Source organism: Epinephelus lanceolatus, chromosome 13, assembly GCF_041903045.1.
Source record: "Epinephelus lanceolatus isolate andai-2023 chromosome 13, ASM4190304v1, whole genome shotgun sequence".
In the NCBI taxonomy this organism is placed as follows: Eukaryota; Metazoa; Chordata; class Actinopteri; order Perciformes; family Serranidae; genus Epinephelus; species Epinephelus lanceolatus.
In genome coordinates this window covers 29279735-29306389 of record NC_135746.1, presented here as the reverse complement: position 1 = coordinate 29306389, position 26655 = coordinate 29279735, and the positions used below count along the sequence as shown (strand labels likewise).

The 26655-nt window shown below is 41.8% G+C and overlaps 1 protein-coding gene across 2 annotated transcripts in view; it reads right to left on the bottom strand.

Moving 5' to 3' along the window:
• The window catches only part of ncoa1 (nuclear receptor coactivator 1), a 65809-nt gene that overhangs the window by 10331 nt on the left and 28823 nt on the right, over nucleotides 1-26655 (bottom strand). For both annotated transcript variants that reach the window (XM_033647805.2, XM_033647807.2), the window contains exons 3-13: nucleotides 15234-15339; nucleotides 11108-11274; nucleotides 10812-10918; nucleotides 10541-10718; nucleotides 7961-8140; nucleotides 5891-5983; nucleotides 5322-5462; nucleotides 3484-3631; nucleotides 2417-3398; nucleotides 1370-1597; nucleotides 31-379 (exon numbers count right to left, since the gene is read on the bottom strand). In XM_033647805.2, the coding sequence (XP_033503696.2) occupies nucleotides 31-379; nucleotides 1370-1597; nucleotides 2417-3398; nucleotides 3484-3631; nucleotides 5322-5462; nucleotides 5891-5983; nucleotides 7961-8140; nucleotides 10541-10718; nucleotides 10812-10918; nucleotides 11108-11274; nucleotides 15234-15322 (2662 nt within the window). In that variant the 5' untranslated portion in view covers nucleotides 15323-15339. The remainder of the gene's footprint in view (nucleotides 1-30; nucleotides 380-1369; nucleotides 1598-2416; nucleotides 3399-3483; nucleotides 3632-5321; nucleotides 5463-5890; nucleotides 5984-7960; nucleotides 8141-10540; nucleotides 10719-10811; nucleotides 10919-11107; nucleotides 11275-15233; nucleotides 15340-26655) is intronic.

Sequence of the window (26655 nt, the reverse complement as noted above, 5' to 3'; positions counted from 1 at the left end):
CCCGCCCCTCCTGCTAAGCTGTAACTCTACCTCTGTTGGGAGTGCCTGGAGGCTCTCTCTTCACATTTACATTGCGGGGAGTGCTGGCCTCACCGGGCTGGAGCTGAGTGGGTGACTGCAGTTTGAGCTGGGGGGAAGGGGAGTGGAGCTGGGGCGACGGAGACTGCAACTGGGGAAGCGACTGGGGCTGGGACAGAGGGGACTGGAGCTGAGGCAAGGGGGACTGGAGCTGAGCTGGGGGCTGAGGGGCTGGAGAGTGGAGCTGGGGGCCTCCTCCAGGGGTGGATGAATCCTCGCTGCCCTGCTTGGCCCCACTCGGGCCTCTCAGGCCAGGCAGCAGCTGGGTGAGAGGGTCCATGTCAACAGGGCCACCAGACATCTGAGGGCAGGAAATGGAGAGCAGAGGAGAAACAAATGAAAAGGGCGGAAAAAAAGGCAGGGTGGAAGAATGAATGGATGGTGCAGTGGCATGAAAGAGTGAAAAATTAAAGAATAATGGGTGGCAGAAAAAGACGGTGACAGACAATCAGTGACGGAGAGATGGGGAGAGACAAAAGGTCAAAGGCCAGTGAGCTTCAAAGGCTGCAGCTGGTAGCTGAGCCTACAGTGGAGACAAAGTCCAAGAAAATAAACATTCAACATGATTTACAATGGCTGTCAGGCAACTGCCAATGCAGGAGCAAAGCTCAAGAGAGGAAAATTCCAGCACTTAATTGTGAAGTGTCCTTACTAACAAGGAGGACGTACATTTAAATCATTAGCTCAGTAGAGTTATGATTTGGATGTCATGACAGTCTGATCAGGTAGCTGGATTGAGTCCAGTGTAGCCTGCGCCAGCTGCTGGTATTTAAAAGTCAGGTTTACCACAAATACCACTGCTGAATACATGTTCAATCTGGTTTGTTAAAAAAAATCTGAGGGTTTGTAAAGATCCCATAAAGATCCTGCACATCCTAACTGGTGTTTTCTGCTATTTTTGGTTGATCAACCCTCTGCTAATCACACAGTCCGTACTCACTGAGATGAGGACTAATGTGAGGTTTTACCAGGGGTGAGCAAGGCCTTTAAATGTCTTTTCAATAATTATGACCAGGATATGTACTGAGCAGAACATTTTACAGTTGAAAAATAAACTTGACAAAGGTGAAACTGCTTCAAAATGAGCTCAAAGATAGTCTTCTGTACAACAATATCGTGACTTATCTGCAGACAAAACAAACCGATGCATATCTGATGAGTCAATGCATTTTCTGTTCTCTAAACTTCCTCAATGCCAACACAAAAACACTCTACCAGGAAAATTCTTTGGAGGTGAAATCTCTGAGCTAGTTGACGTTAATACATATCACAACATCATTAACAACTGTACCGTGGAGTCTCGGCTGTCTCTGCGGCTGTCTCGACGGTTCTCTCCGATGGGGCTCGGTTTTGGGCTGATGCACGCCGAGCTGCTGCAAACTCCCGCAGGTTTGGATGCACCTCCTGCTGCAGCGGCAGACCCCGAACACGGCACTCCATCCACGCTGGCTCTCTTCTCCACTTTTACTCTAACCGTCTGCAGGCTGAGAGCAGATGGAGGTGGCAGGTCCCCCAGGTCCTTCAGAGACAAAGTATGTTTCCGTTAGTGTTTTTTCCAGGCGTCATGACTCAAGAGGACAAATAATGTGGAGTTTACAGGGCAGACTAAAATGCTGATGTGTAATTTATTAGGGATCTACATATTTGCATTCACATTGATCAAGGCTAACAAAATTTATACATGTATTTACTTCATAGCTCTGTAATTGTAGGGTGAATAGCAATACACAATATATGTATACCTGGGTATAAGCGGGAAAAATGTTCAGTAGAAAGTCAGAGCCATATGTTAGAGGTAACAAGCATTTTCATTACAACAGACTGATCTTAAATTAATTGCAAAAGCCGGGGTTTTCTTTCCTGTTCAAAAATATACAGCTGAAAAACATGTAAATGAAAAATGATACAGCTAAAATAAATAGCAGGGCTGTGTGTTAACTTCTTTTGCACATTGCACTGGTGCTGAAGAAGTTAAAAGTTTTGTAGCAAAGGACACAAAATGGTAGTATAAAAGTATCACGCATGTCCATTTTAGTTTGAGAGTATTTTAACTTTGAGTTGAGGGAGTTTAAAACGTAATTTTCTATGATATATAGGCCAACGTTGCACCGTACAGCAGGAAAACAAGCGTGTAGGGGCGGGGTTGCGCCGAGAGAGGAGAGATGCAAACCGGCTAGGCTTTATGGACGAGACTAGTTATGTCACGTAACATCAAACTACATCGAAACAAATGGTATTTTCTCGTCCAATATCTCATTTCAGATCATTTAGAAAATAAGTACACACAAATGGAATGCAAAGAAAATAATAAAATGTAAGGGGCATACTGAATCGTCACCTTTTCATCTGTGTCCAGGAGAAATCGGAGTAGTTGGTGGTCCTGTGGCTCTCTGGAGCTGGAGCCGGAGCCGGACTTTGGAGGTGCTGCAGTCAGAGCCGGACTGGCAGGCGGCTCCTTCTTGATCTCAATGTCATTTTTGTTTAGTCCTTCCTCGCTGGTGGTGGAGGTGTCATTGGGACTGGTGTCCTGCAGCAGCCGGTGCAGAATCTTGTGTCGTTCCGTTAGAGTACTGTGTGAGGCAGGGCACTGAGGGGCGGGAGGAGGGTTCGGAGGATGAGGTGATGAGGTGCAGTGGATTCTGTTGTTGGATTCAGCTCCCGTCCCATTGCTATCCAGGAGTTGATTGAGTCTGGGGTTACCCAGCTGGGAGGCAGAAGGAAGGGGGGCTTTACCAGAGTCCTCTCCCCCTCCTTCTCCCTCTTTTGCAGATGGAGGCCGAGTAGAGGAGCCGGTGGGTGTACTGGCTTGTCTCTGAAGGACAGGAGAGGACAGGGAGAAGGACCCCGTTGACCCACTGCTGGCGCCACTACTACCATCGCCGCTGGACTGCTGCCTGTTGAGGCTGCCTCCACTACTTAGTTCCCCAGCTGGGGAGTGGAGGCCTGGTGTGGAAGGAGAGAAAGGGTTCCCCGGTACCCGAGGACTTCCCCCTAACCCAGGACTGGCCCGTGGCATCCTGGGCGACATAAAAGAGGTAGGGGTGGCTGTGAGTGGGCTGCTCAAAGGAGAGGGGCTGTTGACCTGCTGGGGACAGGTCCGATTGGGCGTCAGGTAGCCTGTGGGTGTGGCTGGATTATGTCCGTGGGGGGAGGTGTTGGTGTTGTTGGGATGAAGGCCCGAGGAGGCGAGGCCTGAGCCTTGGGTCCAGTTGCTGCCGGGAGGAAGGGAAGGGGAGCGGGAGGGAGTTTGGGCAAGGCTGCCGAGGGTCGGTGGAAGGCTGGGGTTAGTGTTTTCCTGAGAGCTAGCAGTGTTGTGTTCCCTGGAGAGACGGAGGAACACACAAGGTGTTAACTCAAGAAAACAAGAGGCTGAACAAAAAGTCCTGGAAAAAAAGAGGACCATACCTGTCAATAGTGTGAATGCCCATAATGAAGGGCTGTACGTCAGGGTTGGGGGGGCAGCAGAACTTGCAGCGGGTCTGAGCGCTGAGCGGGGTGCCATCACTTAATGTGAAATGGTACAACGGGCTGATGGCGGTGCCGTGGGTCATCACTAATGGAGATATCAACACACACAGGGCAAGAGAAAGAGGCAAACACAGGGTTTAGACTTTGGTCTCATGTCTTGTTTGTTTTCTGATGTATCCAGGCTTTAAGAGCTCTGACCCCCCGAAGGCCTAAATGATACTGCTGCATCAAGGAGTTGCAGCAGCTGCGAGTGATTTAAGTATTGGGATAACACAACACTGATCTGTCCCTTTATTCTTTTAACTGCATGTGCTTATTTTATACATGGTAAACATGTTGTTATTCGCTCACAATCTTGTAACGTGGAGTAATAAAAAGAAGATTAGCACTTGAAACTGCTCATCATGACCTACTGTAGATGAGGGAAAGCTAATTCTTCCAGCAACAGACAGAGACAAGAAATGTGTTGGAAAAGAAGGTCATCAATGCTCTACCACTTTGGTGAACTTTGGTTTAGATTTGCTGGATCCATAATCTCGCACAGCCAGACCTTTGCGCTAGAGAAAGGTCTCACTGAACCCAGTATAACTCCACACTATGTGAAAATGAATTCTGTGTTGATTCCATTTTGCAGAGGGCTCGTTGCATGAGTAAAGTATACGCTCAATCGAAAAATACAAAATGCAAATCTCCTTCAAAACTATCAAAGGCACACTGTAGGGTATGCGCAAAAATTAAAAAGCTTTTACTGTTCATGGTAATATGAATTAAAAAGACCAATGCCAGGGTCACTGTCTGCTGTAGCTTGTGCATGCTTTTTGTTGTTTGTATTTCTTTAAACCAATCACAATCTTCTTGGGCAGCGCTAATCTCAGGATGCAGTAACTACTCTCTTGCAAAACCGCATTGGGAGGGAACTAGTTTTGTTGGAATATTTGCACATTAGGAGGTATTAAAATGGCTAAAGCCCCGCAAAAGAAAACACTACATAAATCATTAAAAAACCTTTTTAGAGTGTGGGTTGCTAGCTCACAGGTTGTTGTTGTTTCGCAGTGCTTAAACTAAGTGTGGACATTAGGAGGAGAATTGCGTCAAAAATAGGCAGCAAATGGCAGGTGTATACCAGCAGTCTATATCCTGTGAGTCAGACTACATCTGACAAGATGTACAACATGTAAAAACAACAAGTTTAGAACACAGGATTTTGATATCAGCTGAAGTTCAGCTGGTGGGTTTTAGACTTCAAGGAAGACAAAGATCAATCGTATGGTGTAGTGAACAGTGTCTTGATATGGTCCCTGGTTTTTGCAGAAGGAATATGTCTGCTTCGAAGTAAAACTCAAACAATAGTCAATTAAACTATGAGTCAATCGACCATCAGCAACTACTTTGATATTTCTTTTAATCACTAAAGTAATTAATTTGATGGTTACAGTGTCTGAAGTGTGAGTGGACACTGGGAAACTGTGTTGAGCATTTTTACTCTTTCCTAACGTTTCATAGGACAAATCAATCCATCAATCGATTCATTGATAGTGGCAGCCCTTGACTAAAGCTCTGTCTATTCCACTTACCGCTACATAAATCTGCATACACAACAGAACGACATGCTTCCATGACACATCTCCTGTATGTATAAACAGTGATTAAAATGTAGTATTCAGTCTGATCGATCATAATGGTACGGGAGTAGTGCAGGAATGTTGACAAAGCTTACAGAGAGCGTATCAATGATTTCTGGGAGTGAAGCTGAAAAATCAATCGTGGCTACTCACCCTCATGCAGCAGCTTCTTGGCGTGGGAGGGCTCTTTGCCCTGCGGCTGAAAGAAAGCGTAGATGCACTTCCTGACCAGGTCCTCCCAGCCAGGCCGGCCTGTTGCTCGCAAAGCACTAGTTTCTATGGAGATGATCTTCCCTGGAGGAGAGCAGCACATACACACACATACACACACACAAGATCAGTCTACACAGAACTCAACATTTGCAGTAGCCTCCATACCTTCAGGGTTCACACTGTGACCCCCATGAAAATTTGTTTTCCACTTGGAACATTTCCTAAAACGCTCTTAAATCCTTTTTCTTTTTCCCCAGCCCACCTGAACATTCATGCATCAGATTAATATGAAATAATAAAATACACAGTGTTTTAAATATGTAGTAGTATAGTATCCATGTGGATACTTTCTGATACTTTCCTGTAATATATGATCAATTTCTCTGGCTGTACCAATGTGGAGTACAGCTGTCAGAATGCCATAAATTTCGTGACTTTTAGGAATTTTGACTGTTATATTGCACCTGTGTGTGTGTGTGTGTGTGTGTGTGTGTGTGTGTTTGTTTTACCAGTGGGGTCCTGCTTGGTGATGAAAGACTCAGTGCTGAAAGGCTGGGTGCGAGGTATCCGACAGGCAATACAGATCAGGCAGCTCTGCAGGTCTGAGGAAAGACAGGACACAAGTGGTGAGGTTTGTGTGTGTGTGTGGATAGGATGCATTCACACTGGTACTACTTGGTCCGCTATAAACGAACCCTGGTCCGCTTCCACGGATAGTTCGGTTCGTTTGGAGTGGTGTGAAGGCTCTGTTGTGGAACAAAGGAGTGAATCCTGGGCGGCTTGAAAACTGGGGGTCTCGGTTCACTTGCAAGTGAACCCTGGTGCAGTTCGCTTACAGTGGGAAATGCAAACGGACCATTCAGTGAACCAAAGAGAGGACTTGACATAGAGCGTGCCAGTGCATTTTGGGTAGAAAAAAAACAACAAAGCTAACAACGTGAACCGGGAGAAGCAATTTTTGGTCCTGGCCAATCGATGGTTTTCTTCTTCCTCATGCTTTTTTCTTCCTGGTCAGTGGTCGTTTCAGGCAATACTGCCCCCAAACTGCAGCTGTTGTAACTGCGTGACGTTATCCAGCAATTTAGTCTGCTTTAAAAAGTGCAGTGTGAAAGTGAACAGAACCACATGAAGGTGTATAATTTTTCGGCAATCCCCACCCAACTGAATTGAGTCATCCGGACTATTCTGTTAAATGCGCCCATACATGCCAGGGATAAAAAATACATGACGACCTGTCGAAACTCAGAAATCGGATCATTAGTTTGGTTTGATGTTGGGATGCCACGATGAGGAAATTTTCCACTGCTTGATGAACTTGTGATTACACTGATTACACCACACAAGAAAAAACGTTGATCACGCTCAGTATCTGTGAAGCAGTATAATAAGCTACTGCTAATGCAGACAGAACATTTCATTCTGCTACAGCTTCACACTGAAAACATTTAAATGGGAAATCACAGGTTGACTTTTATATGAAGTAGTCACAGGAAATGCAAAAATGTGTCTACAAAACCAGACAACGGGCATTTCGGCATTTGCTCACAGCGGATCAGTCTGAAATACTGCAGGTAAGCTATGGAACAAAAAGGAGGAGCTGATAAAGTGAACTGTTGGAGGAAGAGCTGCAGGCGACAGGCTGCACACCTACGACTTTTTGGCGACGTAACCAACTCCTTTTCCCTCAACAGGTTTTCCATTAGCACTGGATTTATATTTGGAATATTGCCAAGGAAGCGCTTTTGCTTTCGCTTTGACAGTAAATCCTTCTTCATTGCTTTGTCGGTCAACTCGACAAGTGATAAGTGAGATCTGACTCCTGTTACCCTCTGCTGCTTTACGTAGCAGTTTATGAATATTGTAGCATCCGTTGAACAATTAAGAACTGATAAAAACAAAACAAACCAATACAAAAAAAGCAGTGTAAATGTGAAGATATAACAGCCAATCAAAGCCTGGAAATGCCAAGACAGCTGTCAGTCATTCTGATGCAAACAACAGATATCTGGACTTCAGATTGACAAAAAAAAGAAAGCCGTAGGATAGTGTGAGCAAATTTCTACTATCCACCAGGGCCAGTTCTTATGAAAATGAGTAAAGGCAGGCAGAGCTCAACAGCAAACTAAATCATACAGTTTTATCAAGGCCACTGCACCAACAACCCTGAAAATCATGAAAGTGGACGCTGTTGATAGTAGAGCACTGGAACCTTATTATAATCAGTGTGTCCTAACATGTAGTTTATCATGTCAAGAAAAAAATTAGATTAGAAAAACTCCGCATGAGGAATATGTATCAACTATTTCTTAAACTGGATGAACTCCTGGCACAAGAATATCTATCTTTTGTGGTTTAAATACACTGTATTTAATCTAGATTTTTTAAAATAATAGTAAGAAAAGTCTTTACAGACATAAAGATAAAATAGATAAAAGATAGGTAAAAAGATGAAAAAAGACGTTATATAATAAGTTTTCCTTGCTTAAATCCTCAGTATTAATTGGCTTTATCATGTGTACAATCTATTGACTGTGTGCACTTGTGTGTGTGTGTGTGTGTGTGTGTGTGTGTGTACGTACCCTCTCCCTCCTCCTGCATGGTCCGTGGTTGGGACACAGTGAAACACTGCATGATCTCATATTGCTGCCGAGCCTCCGGATTTTCTGAATCCAGCTCGTCCGGTGGCCTCTTCAGCATGCGACAGTTAAAGGTGTGGCTGTTCCTTCGGCCAGGTTCCTGTGGCCACGGCACACCGTTCACTGAACAGAGAGGAAAACAAACACACAGTTCAGTATTGATGAGGATAATTAACGCTTGTTGATGTTAATAGGACAAAATAAATACAGTACATCCCTTGGGAAAATGTTAAAGGTGCCCTGTGGAGTTTTTCAAGACTAGTAAAGCTATATGTTGTGTTTTTATTAGTAAGTGTGTACAAAAGCATGTGGGTGATGCAGTACACATTCCTGTCAATGTGCCAACAAAAGCAGCAGTGTGCCAGCAAAGGAGGGGAAGAAGACTACTAGCAAGAAAACATAAACACAGGTATCAAAATTAAAAAAAAAAAAAAAAAAAAAGGTTTTCTAAATGTTTTTTAAAGATGCATATGAAGTCTTTGAGACTTTATTCATTCATTTATTGAGATACCTCGATACTAATCAAGTAGACAAAACCACAGTCAACAAAAAATTTTAGTTTTGTTATTCAACTTATTTTAGCGCTGGACACATTTGTAATTTAAATCATATTCCCACAGACATTGTTACTTCTTTGACACTTCTTGTTCTTTTCTTTGATTTGACAGAATAAATCTGTTGGAAATTCCCTTTTCACCTCAATTACAATTATCTATTTGCACTAGAATCTTTAACCCTGTCTACATCTGGTATTAACACGCGTCTTGTGTGATCCAATCCCATGGATATGATCCGATGGACATCGCTAAATAAAACTGCGAACGACCACCAAGACGCACTGTAATCCAATTGCTAAAGCCACCTATTGAGGTGGTCCAGGATGCCTTCGACCACACATCTTTTGTAGTTTAAAAGATCATGCGTCCTGATGTATCCCCGACTAGGACTATGTCATCAATACAGGATGTGGTGGTTGTTTTGATGACAACCCGCCGATGCTCTATGACTTGCCAATTTTACGAGTTGGTTACGTGACCATCCATCATTTTGCCCTATGAAAGGACACATTTTGAATTCTGCTTACAGCCAAATCGCCAGCTCTACCTACACAACTGCACAACAGCATGCTAACAAGCAGCTAGTGAGAGAGTTGACGTCATAAGTTTGCACAGGGCCCTTTGACCTCAGGCGTAAGTGACACAGGTTCACGGCTCCACCTTTTAGTACCAGATCTGTGTGCTAGGTACCCCAATAGAAGGGGGACCAAAAATGGGGACATTACGGAACGGTTCTACTGGTTCCATCCACAACTTTTCACAGTGGAAATGGAAAAAAGCGTACAGAACTGAATTGTACCGTACTGCTTGCAGGAAACAGGGCTTTAGTTACCTGTATTCAGTTACTCCCCAACCCTTCTCACAAACATATCTGCAATTTATAAGAGGCAATAAGCTGTGAAATATAACGCTGTGTCTAAATAATGCTCCCAATGGCTTTTGTTACATGGGTACCTGATTCCCAGTATGACTCTTTCAAACTATCTTTTTGTGCCACAGAGCACAGCCCAACGGAGGTCCTGCCAAATCTCCTCTTGTCTCATTTAATGCTTTTTTTCCAAGGCTGCTGGAAGATGCCAATCTTGTTGGGTGAGTAATCACTCCTGGCTCCAAATGAATGCAGCAGAGATGTGCAGATGCTACACACCATATAATGAATATATATTTCCTCAGTTTGTCCAATTGTCACATTAAATTTCTTTTCTTTCTGGGTTGTTATAGCACCCTAAAATCACACCCACGTGTACCAATAGTAGGAATAATCAGTGTGGCTAAAATGTAATTTGTATTTAGTTTCTCTGTGAGAGTGGGTTTTAAAGATCTCCGTTTCCAAGGAGAAAAGAGAGCTATTGTGGCTGGCACAAAAATGAAAAGCAATGACAGGATCAGAACAGAAAATACGACAGTTCAACCTTGTTGCCTTCTGGACTCTGTTATCTTTTGTCCTGAAACAACCCGCTTCAGGCCCTCTGCATTTTCATTATGCTCTTCTCAAGGTTGTAGCTAAAAATTTAAATAACATCATCACACGGGAGAAAGTCGCTGTTTCACTCTTCCATCGCTTGTCAAACTCACCCACACACACTCTCTACTCTGACTTTACTGCTTCCTCGTTCCCCTAGCACATTCTGAAGCTTTGTGAAGAACACTTAAAACTGTGTTAATTCAAAATTCCCATAGTTTGTCATCCTGCCTTTCTTTGTGCCTCTTTAAATGTGCTTCAGCCACAGTATTTTCCATCAATAAACCAAGTTAATTATCTGTATTAAGCACTGTATTCTGATTCTGCTGCCAAAACCCATCCCCTTAATGGGTTTCATTGGCATGGAAACTGTCAAATTTGAGGATACTGAAAAGGCAATTACCAAATATCTTTTAAAAAATACAAACTAATGGCATCCTAAACCCAGGATATAAATCATAAGACAGCAGATGCATGCACACTCAAGAGTCCAGGCTCACTCACCAAGGCTTTTGGGCAGCAGATTGCGAACAAATTCATTGTGGTCTCCCACGTGGAGGATGCTGTAGACGCTTGAGGTCATCAGCTCGCCCTGGGTGTACCCAAGGTAACTCGTCACGTTCTCAGAAACAAAGACGATGCGGCCCTCCCGGTTGACGACGAAGAAAAACCCATCGAGGGCCTAAAGGAGGAGGAGGAGAGGAAAGTCAGATTGTGTGTGCTGAGCTGGAGTAAAAGTGGTGGTGGGAAAGAAATAAGTGATTGAGTTGTTTACCTCTAGCAGCATGGGCCCCAGTGCCTCTTTCTCCACCAGCCCCTGGCTACTGGAGGAGATGTCGCTCTTCTGCACCTCATCATCGGGAGACAGAAGAGCCGCTTTCTCTGTTGGGAGGAAACAAACACCACAAATCTGAATACACAGACATAGAAACTTCCTGTAGAACTTAAATTTTTTTGAGATTGCAGACAAATAATATATTTGTGAAAAATGTCACACAAAAGATCTAATGCGTGCAAACTTCTTCATAGCAGAGAATTAGTGTGTGTGTGTATGTGTGTGTGTTCTCTCACCCTGCTCACGCCGTTTCATCTGCTGGATTTGGTCCACGGTGCTCTTGAGGATGTGGCACTTGTCGGGCTTGACACTGAGACTGGCAATGTCGCCCATGTTGGATGACAGCAGCTCAGCCAGCTCCTCGATGTAGCGGCACTCCAGCTCCCGTCTCCGCTTCTCCACACTGCGGAGGAACACACGTTAAGGTTTCAGATATGTAATCACTCACATGTGGTCCTTTAAAAAAAAAAAAAATTTACACAAAGGAAGTAAGTTGTGATTCAACCTTTTAGGGCTGCAACTGATTCCCCCCCCAGTACTGATAATTTTGCTGTTATTTTCTCAATGAATCCTTTGGGCTTGATTAAAGAATCGTGACCAACATACTGTATGTTCTCAGTGAACAATTTATCAGCTAAAAAAAACTTCTGAGTGTTTCTGCCAACAGTATATAACAATGTAATGGAGACAGTGTTCTTGAATTACCTCTGACATTTTTTCTTACTTATCGGCCGACCTAAACACTTATATATCTGCAATAGGCTAAAAACAGCTGATGCATCAGCCCAGTAGATGTGTTTGTCAAGCTCTAGTTGGATGGATAAAACAACAGGTTTGAGGACGTTAAGTTGAGCTCTGAGGACTTGTGATTATGGCTTGGGCAATTTTTGCTCATAGCTAACATTCTATATCAGAGATGGACCAATCAACTTTTCTTCCAATCCAATTGAGATACCCAAATCTGAATACCTGCCAATACCTTTACTAAGAGCACTGTGAGTGACTCTCACTGTTTGCTTAAAGAGCCTAGAGGCCATCACTGTGATAGCATCAACGCCAGGCCATAAGGTGGTTAAATGTTGTTCATGGGCCCTACAGTTGGACTCTCCTCAATCTGTGAACTCATCTGATGACGATACACCTCACAAGGCAACTGACAATATTTTGGTCATTTTCGACTAATCTCTGTTAAGAGCTATCTGCACATGACTTCAGATACTTTTTTTTTTTTTTTCTCTAAAGATATTTTTTGGGCGTTTTAGCCTTTAATTGATAGGACAGCTTAAGCGTGAAGGGGGGAGAGAGAGAGGGAAGGACATGCAGCAAAGGGCCACAGGCTGGAGTCGAACCCGGGCCGCTAAGGCAACAGCCTTGTACATGGGGCGTCTGCTCTACCACTAAGCCACCGACGCCCCACTTCAGATACATTTTTAAAGAAGCTGATGTAAAGCTAAATTGTCTTCAGACATATCCGATGGGTTTGGAGATTGTATTTTGGCCAATGTGCTCTGCCTCACCACTCTGACTGTTTACCTGCCACTCAAACATGATTGGCCACTACCAATCGGACAACAAATGGACTATAAAAGGAAGTCTGAACGCTTCCGCTACCAAAATCTTGTCTTTGACCCAATGCATTCTGGGCTTGGAGCAGCTACTTGACTTGTGGGCTAAAGATGCCAATGTAGTTAATTAGTTTCTTTTCAGTTGTCCCAGCACATCTGAGGAACATTCTACATACACATTTAAACTGTGAATGGGCAGGAATAGACAAGCTATTGTTCATTTGATTTGGGTGTGATAGCACAACGGTCTTGTCAGGTGGTAAACAACACCTTGCCTGCATGCCCACTTGGATTCACAGGGACTCAATAGATAGGTGAACAAGTTTGGCAGTGACTCATGTAGATGAAGATTTCACTTGTTTGCATCTATGTGTTGTGTCTCGTGCCCAGGGGACTGGGTTTTTGGGTGATGTTCTAATTTGGGATATCTCTTAAAGTGTTGTCTTTTTGTTTGGTTAATGTTTGTGTTCATATTTGGTTGATATTTATTTATTAAGCTGTTAGATGATGGTTGGTTAACGAAAATAAAATAACTGATTAAATCAATTATTCATCCTTCAAGCACTCCAGGAGTAAATGGCAGGTGCTCCATCATGTATACCCAAAATCAGTTTATGGAATCTGAATTGGTTCGTGGATCAGTAAAGTCAGTCCGATATCTGATGAGTAAATTACGTCAGTATCGGAACCCAATACAAATATTGGATCAAATTGGTCAGACTCTATTTTCTTGATAAAATTAATGATAAATTAATTGAGAAAATATATAATTGCAACCTAGATCTTTACTTGACTACATGATGCTCCTCTTTCAGTCTTAATATGATGCTGTTTACTTTAAACTAAAATTAATTGAAAGGTTAAACATTTAAACTTCTGATCACAAGACACGGCTTCATAAAAGTGAACAACTGGAACTTGTTTTTTTCCCAAACAACAGGTGGTTTAAATTATCAGTGTCAGAGCCGGGAAATGTGTAAGTAACATCACAATGTGCTGTATAAGTGCAGTGGTTTTTCACCCAGCTGCCTGTAATTTGTTCCCGTAATATGTAAACAAGAAAGCTGCCAGTCATTGACACAAACATTGAAAAGCAACTTAAATTGGCCTTTACCTCGAGCCTCTTCAGACTCTCCGCTTAGCCTTGTGCTTAACCTTATTCTCCAGTTTCAATAATATACTTTCAAACCGACGAGTTACAGTAAGGTATGTGGTAAACATGAAAAAAGGAATGTGTGTATATGCGAGTAAGTGTGTGTGTGTGTGTGTGTGTGTGTGAGACGACAACAGCAAAAGTAGGTCAGTGCATTGGCCAGCCAGAACACACAGGCGTGGTGACCGAGGGAGGGAGGGGTGAGGAGGGGGAGGACTCTGCTGTGTGAATGCGCAGGTCAGTGGCTGCGTGTAGTTGCTGTAGAAATGCTAGTTGGGCTGTTACATCAGCTTACATCAGCTATCTGGCCTTATAGACGCACGCACAGTACACAGAGTACATTCATGCCTTCACCACTGCATGACCTACCTTAAACCTGACCCCAACCTAAGCTGCATCTAACTTTAACTCTGAATCATGGTCTTAATAGAATTTTATAGATCCAGAGGATTTTATTTAAGTCAGATCCTTGACTTTAGTAATGTTACTAATACCACACTGTACAGAGTAAGAGTCCTGGACTGCACAAGTAAAAGTATGCCAGTATAATCTGATTTCAAAATTCAGAAGAGTGAGAAATGCCGTCACAATTTACCCAGAGCCCAAACTGACAGCTTCATAATGTTTGTTTTGTCCAACCAACAGATGAAACCTCAAAATTACTAACAATAAATTGATAATTTTAAATTAATACAATCATTTAAAAAGGTGAAATAAGGGAAAAGTTGGCATTTTTGCTGAGAAATTACTTTGATTATTATTCTGTTATCAAAACAGCAGGACAATTAATTTTCTGCTTATCAATCCAACTCTTAAAAGAAAAATAACAGCTGAGCGGTACCTCAGATAAATAGATGTGTTTACATGACAATTTCAATAACATGACGATTGCCTCATTTGGGCTAAGCTCGACTTTGCAAATATAAATTATCTTATTGTTAATACACTTAAACAATTACTTAAGGATGTTTTGTTTCCTTTTTGTCAGAATTGACAACATCACATGGTTGTTGAGCCCTGGTGCACAAAATTGACCATATTACATTAAAGTGAGGGAGTGTTCTTCGTGAACTGTAGTAAACAGAGCTGCATTTAACATCGGCAAAACTACAACAAAACATCTGCTTACAAACTCTCACACAACTCGTGCAGTATATCCAAAGTCTCATATATCCAGTCTCATGCTCAGTACTTCCCCTTCTCACTAAAATTTTACGATTTAAAACTCCTCAGTACAAACAGTCTTATACATGGCTGTGTACCATGCCTGGGCACGTGTGTGTGTGTGTGTGTGTGTGTGTGTGTTTGAACTCTGATCAAACAGAGGTCATATGAACTCATGTGCTCAGGCACGCTCAGGGGCACACTATTTGTCATACTGAGTACACGACTAGATAAATGAGACTTGGATTATACTGCATGAGTTGCATGAAAGTTTGTAGATAGATGTTTTGATATCATTTTGCTGTTGCTATACACGGCCCCCATTTACTTCAGTTCATGAAAAATTACCACCTTTTTTGGATTCTTCGTTCACCATGGAGGAATACGAGGAAAACATTTAAGAGTTTTAATTTATGCACAATCTTTTTGATTGTATTATAATGTCACTAACAGAACAACAACACATGTTTAGGAATATACCTTTGCCCTGATGTGTCGCATGGTGAGCCCTTCCTCTTGCGTGACTCTGGCGTGGCAGGGTCCAGGGGATTTTCCCCTACTGCACTCATTTTCAGCTTTAACTGACCTGTAGAGGAGGAGCAAATGGAAAAACAAGGAAAGGTTATTAACAGATTTTTTGCAGCTCTGTTGTTCTTTTCATTAGAACAAGTAATAATGCAGTGGTCCTAAAAACCTGAAAACACACACCATCTTATCTCATCTGGAAAAGAAAGGGAGCTATGTGAGGCTGCTGTTCATTGATGGCAGTTCAATGTTACTGTAACACCAGTTCTCTCCAGGCTGGTCACAACGCTCAAGGAGCTGGGATTAACACCTCATTGTGCATGTGGATCCTCGACTTCCTGACAAGCAGGCCCCAGGTGGTGAGAGAGTGTGGACACACCTCTTCTACCCTCATCCTTAACACAGGAGCACCCCAGGGCTGCGTTTTGAATCCTCTGCTGTACTCCATATACATACGACGATATAGCCACTTCAGACTCCAACACCATCATTAAATTTGTGACAGGCCGATCACAGATAACAATGAAAGGGCCTACCTGGGAGAGGAAGAAGACCTGACCTGCTAGTGTCAGGATAACAACCTACTCTTGACCGTCAGCCGCACTGAAGAGATAATAGTGGACTTTAGAAAATGAAGAATAAGGAGAAGCAGCCAAAGAGCTACGGCCCCCTTATATCAACAGGCCCTTGGTGGAGAGGGCAGATAGCTTCAAATACCTTGGTGTCCACATCAATGAGGGCCTGATCTGAGCACTGCATACTGACTCAGTGGTGACAAAAGCAAGGCAGAGACTGTTTTACCTGAGGAAATTCCCCTCAAATACTGAGGAATTTGCAGCCTGATGGGGAACATCACTGCCTGGTACAGACACAGCACAGTGCAGGACAGCAAGGCCCTGTAGAGAGTGGTTTGTATATCTGAACACACTACAGGTGCTGCTTTACCCACACAAGGGACGCTTATACCAGATGCTATGTTGTCTGTTGGTGCCAACCAAGAAGTACAACAAATCTTCTTCATCACCTCAGTAAGTACCATCACAGTGACCACACCAAGTATGAAAATACGAGCCCATGTTAGTCTGTCCACATGTTTTAGCAGGGCTAGCAAGGCTGTACTAAAACAAAAGTCAATTGTGTTGTTTTTTAAGGCCACTGCCCATAATGTATAACATAATGACTGCTCAACTATGTTTGCATTTTGTACTTTTTACTCAGATTTCTACCTCTAAGACATGTGCAAGCCTTGTTTTATCTTACAGTTGTACTTGTGCCAGTTTTGGTTGTACATAGAAGTGATAGTAGTTACAGCATATAGTTTTATATACATTTTTTAATAAGTTTAAATGCAAGCTAACTGTATTGCTTTTAACTGTACTTCCAAGCATGTTTGCACATTAAATATTTCCATTATATTATTCTACTTTTTTTGTTAATGAACTGTATTCTTAGGTTTTACTAAAAACCCTCTGGTTTCTTCAGACTTCAGACATTATCAGGATGCTCATCACACTGGCATCATTTTAAACTATATACCATGATAAATATTCACATTGATTAATATGGAAACAATGATAATGATATTAGTTTTTGCCATAACACCCAGCCCTAGAGTAAATCTCAGTACAGTCCTTCCAGCTCTGCAACAAACCTTACTGCTGGTTCTGACTTGACTCTATAGCCATTTTTCAGCGCTGTAGTTTTTTGTAATACAGTTGTTGAATTGCATTATATTGAAAAATATTTTGTCTTTTATGTTTTTGACATTCCTCTTCAGTCGCCCTTAATGGACTTGTGCCTGTTCTTTATCTGCAAAGTCTACAGGCTGCACCTCTCTGGCTGCATCAGGAGGGGTAACCATAGCAACAGGAAACGCTGCAACATTTGATGAAGCACTCAGTGAATAGAGGGACAGTTAACAGGGTTCCTGCATGATCCATTAGACCAAATATTAAAGTTAAAACCCTTTAAATGGTATCAGAAATCAAATTTAAGACCATCTTATTACAGCAGATACACAAACACAGCAGCAGAAGGCAGCGAAGGACATGAAATTCTGTCATGTTTAGCAAACTGTAGGGACAGACAGGGTTTGTTATTTTACTACTAACATGTTGTTGACAAAAATTAGGTTTCTGAAAGATTTGGAGGGATGTTAATGAGCCTGAAAGCCTTTCATTTATTCTTGGGAGCTGCACACATCAATATGGACTCTTCATCTGTAAAACCACATCCATGCTGTAGAATCTAAATATCAGTTGTACACACAAAACGTTTTAAATCCATGGGTAAACCGCAATAAAACAAGCAGCCTTTGTCAGAGTGTTGGGTGCTGCTGCAGGGACACGCTGCTCACAGGACGTTAATCCTTCCTGACTAGCCCTCTTTACATTTCACCTCAGATCACCCCTCTCTCTGCCTCAGCCCTCCTTATGTTGCTCACACGCAGCACTTAACAAAGGAATACATCCGCCACAGTTAGAAACGAGAGCCCTGCTCCACATTAAAGGAAATACACATTAGCCTGAGAGTACATATGCTTAAATAACAGCTGAAACTTTAACTATGGTAAAGTCAAATTATGAACTGAGAAAAAAGATGTTTTAGGATTGTCAAGACTGCCTGCTGATCTGTTTTTAGACACATCCAGACTGATTTTAGAAAGTCTGGTTATCAAAAAGAAAAATCTGAAATGCCATTTTCGCAAATTGGATCTAAACCAAATTTGGAGGTGGTTGGAAATGCGATTCCAGTTGGATTTCTACAGATGTGCCTCAGTCCGGATGCTCTAGCCACTGAAATCAGATTCTAAAGTGTTTCGCATCACTTGCAGTGTGATACACACTGACGTCAAATCCAGAGTGACAGAAGTGTTGAGCAGAATCCATGCTGCTACTAGCGGAGCGCTACGAGGACAACATGGAGACCAACAGTATCTGAAAAGATGCTAAGTCTGTTCTGAGTTCTGCAATGCGACTTGACAGCACAATTGTTTGAAGGGCGAAAATGATGGCCCTCTATTTCTCATGCTTTTGTGTTAGAAAGCCACGCCACCAGCATAGGTATGTAGTTACCAGTGTTAGGCAGTTAGTTACAGTAATATTACTTTTTCCAGCAATGAGTAGTGTAACCAATTACTAAAAAAATTCCAGTAATAATATTACAGTTACCTCAAAACCAAACAACTCATTACAACATTTGTTATCACATCACTACTGACTTGAAATACAACATTAATATCAGCCAACTCATTTTCGTTATCATCGCTCTGCTAGTTTGGAAGATGGAAACGCATAACTTATACGGCTGGAAATATTCCCATTACTTTGATTTTGTCAGGAGGAAGGATGATAAGAACATCACTGCTGCATGTAGTGGTAGTAAAACTCTTTCCACTGCGAAAAACACGTCCCTAAACCTCGGGTCTGAAACACCTCGGCTACTGACCAACAGCACAAGCACTTTAAGCTCCAGGAAATACACCCCACCAAAGGCGTGGATGTTGGACATAGCGCTACACTGGCTGAACAACCAATGCTGGATTTTAATTGTGGACAGCTGCAGCGACAAGGACGAATGAAGCTTGTGGCTGGATATGTGGTGGATGTAATGTTACTCCATGAGTGACTCTCCATCTTTGAGGCAGAGTCTTGGGAAAATACCGGTCACAGGCAACTGAAAACCTCCAAATAAACAAACAAACAAAAAATGCTATCTAGCCTTAGCTACACTTAGCGGCGATTACCCTGACATTCACTCAGAGGCACACATCTGAATTTTGGGGAGATAGGCAACTACTAATTTTATGGGGTGTAACGGAAAAGTAATATAGCGAGTAGTAACGAATTACTGTTGGCAGGTAGTAATAAGTTAAGTAATATCATTATTTTTTGAAAAGAGTAAAGAGTAATGACTAATATATTACATTTTTAGAGTAAGGAGCCCAACAGTGGTGGTGACTGATGCTTACAATTGTTACCAATGCAACCTTTGCAGACAGGTTGGTAATGTCTGGACATACAAATCGATCTGATCACTTGCAATTACAGTGCTGATCATCTGTTTTTAAAATCTGATTTGAGAGACATTTTGCAGTCTGAACGCAGCCTTAGTAAACTGCAGCCTGGACGATGAAAACAAGGTAATAATATTGACATTTACATTAAACCCACGGTTGTTTTGCTGGTTTATGCAAAGGCAATAACACAATATTTCTACTACTCGTTATGACTTGTCAATGAAATACCTACATCTCTGATACCAAAATGTTTCTTTTGATGCCTTATTTTGCTGAGAATAAACATGTTTACTTTCTCATTTAAGGGATTAATTGTTTAGCTGACAATAACTTGACAGATTTAAATGTCTTGTTTTGTCAGATCAACAGTTAACAACACAGAGATATCCAGTTACTTATCACAGAGAATGGAACAGAGAATTATAGCCATTTTTACTCAAAAAACATAACTTAAATGATTTAATTTTCTGTTCTTCAACTAATCTTTCCGATTGTAATGTGAAGTGACAGCAGCTGTAAGAGGAGGAGAGGGGCTACATCTTTCCAGAACGACCTTGCCGTCATAATACTTCTCATTTATGATGATGACGAGTCCAAATAATGCCTGTGCATTTCTGGCAATGAGTCAACACAGGTACAGTTTATTGATGGAAGAGAGCAAAAGATATGCAGTAATTATATTTCATGATGTACCAGGCGACACCAACTGCTGCACTCTGACCCTACAACCTAATAATAAAGCCAAACACATGCTCTAGCTGTGCATTCATGCTATGAAAACATGCCTAACAATACATTTTCCTACAAGCATTGAAAAACCTGGATGAATTGTGCAGGGTCGATAAGCTCGTCAGCCGTGAACAACAAGCCATCAACAGCCATGGTCATATTTCCTGCTTCCTCGCCATTATGATTATGTTTCAGTTCCTCCCACCTGGTAAGTGTTAATGATCTAGTTATTATACTTGGTGGCCAGCTTTGCTTCCACATCCTATCAGTGTCACACTAGAAAAAGGCAATGTCAAGAACATATATGACGGGATGAACTGCATTCTACTGCATAGATACAGCTGGAATAGAAACTAGAAAAACACACTGGCAAATGCTGATAATGCAAACAGTCACCAGGTTTCCTCTTAATATGTAATATTAATTAATTAGTGAAAAATTTTCCTAGTCAGCCAATAGTCATCATTTTGGGCCGTTAGTCGACTAGTCACCCACATGTTTACGATAGGTTCAAGGTGTGAGAAAGAATAATATTGGTAACACTGTGCTACATTACAGAGAAATACAAAACCGTACTACTGAACCTTCATTAATATAGGCCTATATTTTATCTACAAGTGCACGTCACACACTGAGCAAACTGCCTGTTAATGACGCTGTCGGCAAAGCAGTAATGATTGTGCTAAGTGGCTAATGGGCATGTAGCTACTTACATGTTTCAGATGATACGCAATGTTTGTAGTCGACCAATGAAGATGAGTTTACATATCAACTTGGGTTTGTCCTTCACCTTCTCAAAATGATCCCACACTTTGGATTTCCTGCCCGACACGTTATTAACTAGCTTGTGTAATAACCGCAGGTAAAAGCCTTGGAAATTAACATGACTCCTGTCTGACTGCTGGGCACTGAATGGCCTCACCCTGTGTCTGTCCTTTCAAATTAAATTCCCACATGGTCCAGTCATATAGGTTTTGGTTTGTTTTGACAAGGCGCAGTTCCTAATAGAGTTTCACGTGTTTTTTAATTTTTTTTCTGCGACTAATGACCAATGAAATCTTGCCAACTAACAACCTTTCTGGTCGACTAACATTTGGTCGATTAATAGAGGGCAGCTCTACTCTCCAGCTCCCTAAACTTGTTTTTTGAGTTTAAGTCATTTGCCAAAAAAATAAATAAAAGGCATAATAATCAAAGTTAAATATCAATTTGACTGATGGCATTTTCACAATTCTATTGATATCTCAATAATATTGTTACTGTGAATAATTTTGGACACAATAACCATGTAGTGAAAATCTAGTATCCTGAGAGCCGTAATGACAACATATGGAAAAACTTTAAAACTTCAGTAATTCTATTTTTTTATTTTATTTTTTATTTATTCCCACGATACTCTGCCTCGCTTTAACTCGCCTTCTTCCAGCTGGCTACCTGAGGCTGGTGCTGCATGCACACTGAAACCATCAGTCCAAAGAAAATAACTTTCCCTTAATCAAAAACGTAGTCTCATCAAAGCCTATGACATAAAAAAACTACCAAAAACGAGCCAACAAGATGCAACAGCATAACTTGGTGCTCCTCAGGCTACCTTGTGTAGTTTACTCAAACAGTCAAGGCTGCTAGCGATGAAGACAGAAAATGAATGCGCAGGGGGAACGCACCTGTGGTCGAAGCCGCCCTCATCATGTGGATTGATGTTTGTAGCATAGCTGTCCGTCACCTGACAACATTTTTTTAATTTGTGAAGAACTTATTTCTTGCATCCTGCTGTGGATCGTGTCACAAAACACTTTCTAGTAAAACTACTGATTAAAACTGATTGTATTTACAGTGATGCAACAGTTTGGCCGCCCTTTCACTCCCTTTACTGTATTCCCTTTGCACTTACAGTAGTCACTTCAAGTGTCTTGGATTGGATCAGGCAGCTCTCTGATCTCTGCAACGCATCCAAGAAGCTTGTCTAGTGTTCTAGCCAGATGATGAAAAGGTGTAAATGCATCTGTCTCTCCAAGGCGTATTTACCACTCCTACCATAGTGTGACTACATCAGTAAGCAGTCTGTGGAAATATCTACTCATTGTCTGGTTTTCCGAATACGTCCACGATCCATGTCCTCAGTCCTTGAGACAACAGCAGCTAAAGTAACACCTAAATGAAACTAAAATGAGCCATTTTTCTCTCGTTAAAGCAAACAGGAAAAACAGCTACGGTGATTTTTACACATACAATAAAACTGAACAGTGCAGACAGGGTCTTAGTTCAATTTTATAACTTCAGGGTTATATTTAGCAGCTTAGTTTTCTTGCAACTGCAGCATAATACTCTAATAATGCTTCTCAACTATTTTCTCTCCAAACTGACTTTCAGATATATATATTATTGATTTTCACTCATGCCACTGCTCCGTGAGCTCTCAATCAATCAATAACTTTTGTTGGTAGTTGTGTTTCCTGGTCCTTTAAACACCACAATACTCAGAAAAGCAAAAAAGATTATCTAATTACCGCAGCTTTCACTGCATTATTTACTGTCGTCAAGACTGTTTACACTGCTGACTGCATCATATCTCAGTCGTTATCTTGGCGCAGCCTCCAAGAAGTGCAGTGTCAATAAAAGTTACAATAGAGGTGAGTTATGCTGAACAATCTTTGTAAAGGGTCTGTTTCTCAAACATTTACTTAGTTTTTAAGATACGCTATTTCACCATATACTGCAGATCTACTGTACACAAAGGGTTATTGTCATGAGTCGAAGGTGTTGAAGTGTCGAATGACTGGCTGAATCACTGACCTCACTTTGCTTTTCTCTCGACTGGGATAAAGAGCGGCTTAACACAAAAACAAGACGTGAACCACCAGGGTTAAAAGGTAATGCGTTTATGCCTCCAGCTACATTCATTCAGTCATGGCAGTTTGTGAATAATTCGGTGTACTGTATTTGTTACCATCTGCCTGCAGGATCTCAAACAACACTGTCACTGCGAGGGGCCCTGCTGTTTTCTCTTCTGCTCCGTTCGTTTGCTGTGGTAAGCTAATGTTCACAACATTTGTGCTGCATGTGAAATAAACTTAAATGCAAAACACAGATGTTACTTTAATGTGAAGGCAGCAGTCGGCCTTTGCTGCGAAACCTTGGTGAAGTGTGCAGAGAAAATATAACAAACAAAAAACCTGACGCATGAGTTATGTAGTTCAGTTACATGAGACCAAAGAAAAATACGGAGGTAAGATGGTTAGAAGAAGAGGCACAAACTTTTTATAGTATGGGCAAATTATATAACATAAAGAAACAACGCAATAGCAGCACTGGCCCTTGATCTCTACTACAGTAATCACAAGGGATGGCAATCGAGACCGGATTAATGTATACCTTCGAGAATGATGTCAAACTCATGTGTCTATGCTGTTGGAAACTGGCAACAAGGATGAGTCATGGTGGAGAGGAAGAAAACATTTCAAAGTGTGACATCATTTCACAAAGCAAGATGACAACAGACTACGCAAAATGGGCTTAAATTCCTGAATGCCATGTATTTGGCACTCCACGTCCCAGTGCCACAGCTTCCAAACTGAGCAGCCTGTCCATTACGGAGGATAAATATTCTATGTCATAATGACATTAGCGCCACACAGGCAGACTTCACAGATTTTCAATGTGACTACAAAAACTGAAATTAAAATGAAAGCTGTAAAAATGTGATCTCATTTCATCAGATTTAGATGATGACAGATAAACTGTTGCTACAGCTAGCTTGTCTCGACCATCAGCTCCACCTTGCACGCTTGCTACAAAGGAGTGCAATGAATAACCAAACAGTATATATATATTCCAATAGTGCTACTAGTGAACGGTCCAGCTCCAAAAATAGGAATCAAAGTGGTGGCTGATGTTTTAACCCACCATAGACTGTACCAAAAGGACGATGCGTCTCCACTAGGGGTGTAACGGTACACAAAAATCACAGTTCGGTACATACCTCGGTACACAAGTCACGGTTCGTTTTTTTCGGTACAGTAATGAAAAAAATAGACAACTATTAAATATCTTTTACTTATTGGTAACCTTATTAAAACATACCACCACAGCAGTTAACTCTTTTTACACAATTTTTGAATAAAACAAATATATATAAAATCCTGCTTTTTCACATTGTTTGAATGAAAATAGAAATATAAAAGTGAAAAATAAAATCCTGCTGTTTTTTAACACATTTTTTGAATGAAAAATATAAATATAAATTTCTGCTTAAACAGTTTTACTCAATTAAAATAAAAAGTATAGTGCAGCTGGTCAGCTTTAAAGCCTGCTCAGATTCAGTTTTACTAGGAACTTACTTAGCTTTCCCACTTTGTTAAAGTGCAGTAAACAAAACATGCTTATATCTAAAGTGCAGCTTAAACAATTTTACTCAACTCCAATGGCGTTGGTTATTTCTTTAGCGCGATGGTCAGGGAAACGCTCTTTCTTTTTAAACAACGACGATATCGTAGTTTGCACCAGATTGCTTTTTCTAGTCGAGCCGGTTAACGTTCAAACTCGGGTGGTGTCGCTTTAGATGCGTTAGCATGTTAGACGTGTTTCCAAGTACATACCCGACCGCTGTTCTGCAGTGTCGGCACACTGCTTTTGTCTTGTCCACTTGTTTATTTCCATCTTCGTATTTTACCCTGAAACCAAAGTGTTCCCAAACGACTTAAGGTTTGCGGGTGGGTCTTCAGGTTCGTCAGGCTCACTTGCCATGTTGTCAAAATGCGAGAATGAGCTGCACAAAGTGAAAGCGGAGGTTTACAGTCGGACTCGGTCCGTCACTCAATTATGTCCGTCGGGGAACTAGATATTTTAAATGGTTCGGCTCGCAAAAACGGAATTAAAATAAAACAAAATAAAATAAAATAAAATAATATCCTGCGCCTAATAATTCAGTACAGGGTCGTGCCGAACCGAAAGTCGCGTACCGAATGGTTCGACACAAATACATGTACCGTCACGGCCCTAGTCTCCACTTATCCCCAATGTACAAAAATGAAGCCAAAATATCCAGGATACGGTCACTGCCATCTTGCACGAGTGTCGAGTCCCTGCCCATACACCCATGTGACAAATCGCGAGCAATGCCACAGATAGTGAGCAAACTGGTTGGCGCACACACAGCTGTCAATCATGACCTCAATCCCCCTTTTTTAACATCAAATTACCAGTTATAATAACCAATATTATCATGAAAACAAACACTTGGACATACGTCAGTGTGATAAGAACGACCTAAAATAACAGAAACCAGAACACTTTTTGTCGTGTATTTGGAGTGTTTAATGTGGCCGTGTCCTATACTCCAACATGGAGGAGGCGGGGTTTATGACCTATACTGCAGCCAGCCAACAGGAGGCGATCAAGAAGTTTCGGCCCCACAGTAACTATTAATTGCAGTTAAAAAACAAACAAAAACACACCTAATATTTTCTCATTACACAATTTACACCCTCAAAGGTGTGAACTTTCACACATTTATGAACAACTTCTACAGCAGCACACACATAAATATACAAACAAACATAAGCAGGTTTACCAACTGGGGTGGAGTCCTAACAGCCAAATGTTGGTAAAACACAGGGTGTAACTTCGCTATTACTACAGCTACTATTACTACTTCAAGAAAGGCAGCCAAACTATCGAGTCACATTTATTATAATAGCTCCTTTATAGTTAAGGAGCCTCATCAGTGGTGCACATTTGAATCCACAGACTAATACATGTCCTGTGATGAAAAGGTCAGTCCATTATATTTAAATGATCAAATCAGCCACTTTCAATTTTACACAATTAGGAACTTTCTACAGCAACACCCACATAACTTTTTCCACTATGCTAAGATATATAACATGAGCAGCATTCACCTATCCATACAGCCAGGTAGTGCAGGCAGTTACACATGAAGCTTAACAATCATCTCCGCTGCTAAACTGATGCCCTTAATTGATCCTACTGACTGACTGCTGAAAAGGTGTAGCCCACAGCAGTATTTAACAGACAGATGACAGCTTCCCCAGCATGCACTTATTTTGTTATAGTGTCCCATCAATGCTACATGTGACTAATTGGAACTGTTACAGCTGCAGTGTGAGCATACACTCAGTCACACTTTCACACATACCAGCTAAAGCAAAAATCATGTGCAGAAGAAAAACAAGTCTAATCCACCTGTAGGCCAGGTCAGCCTCCTGCACCTTCTCCCCCCCCCCCCCCCCCATGTGACGTACGGTGTACGGTGGGGGATCGAGCCTTCAGTCGCCAAAGAGGAAGAAGAAAAAGCAGCAGCGGCAGCGACAGCGCAGCAGAGCAAGACCGCTGAGAAATACAGCCCAGTGCCTCCACAGGCTCTCCATAACAACCGCCTGCCGTCTCTGTGTCTTTATGTTTGTCTTCTTTCTCTCAGAGCCTTCTCCTCCTTCGGTTTCTCATTCCACAAGCTGCACTGATTGCACGCACACATGTATACACACACACACACACACACACACACACACACACACACACACACACACTAAACAGTGGCAATGTATGGCTTGCAGCGGGGGAGTGAGGAAGAGACCACCAGATACAGAGTAGGGAGTGAAGGATGTGGATTAC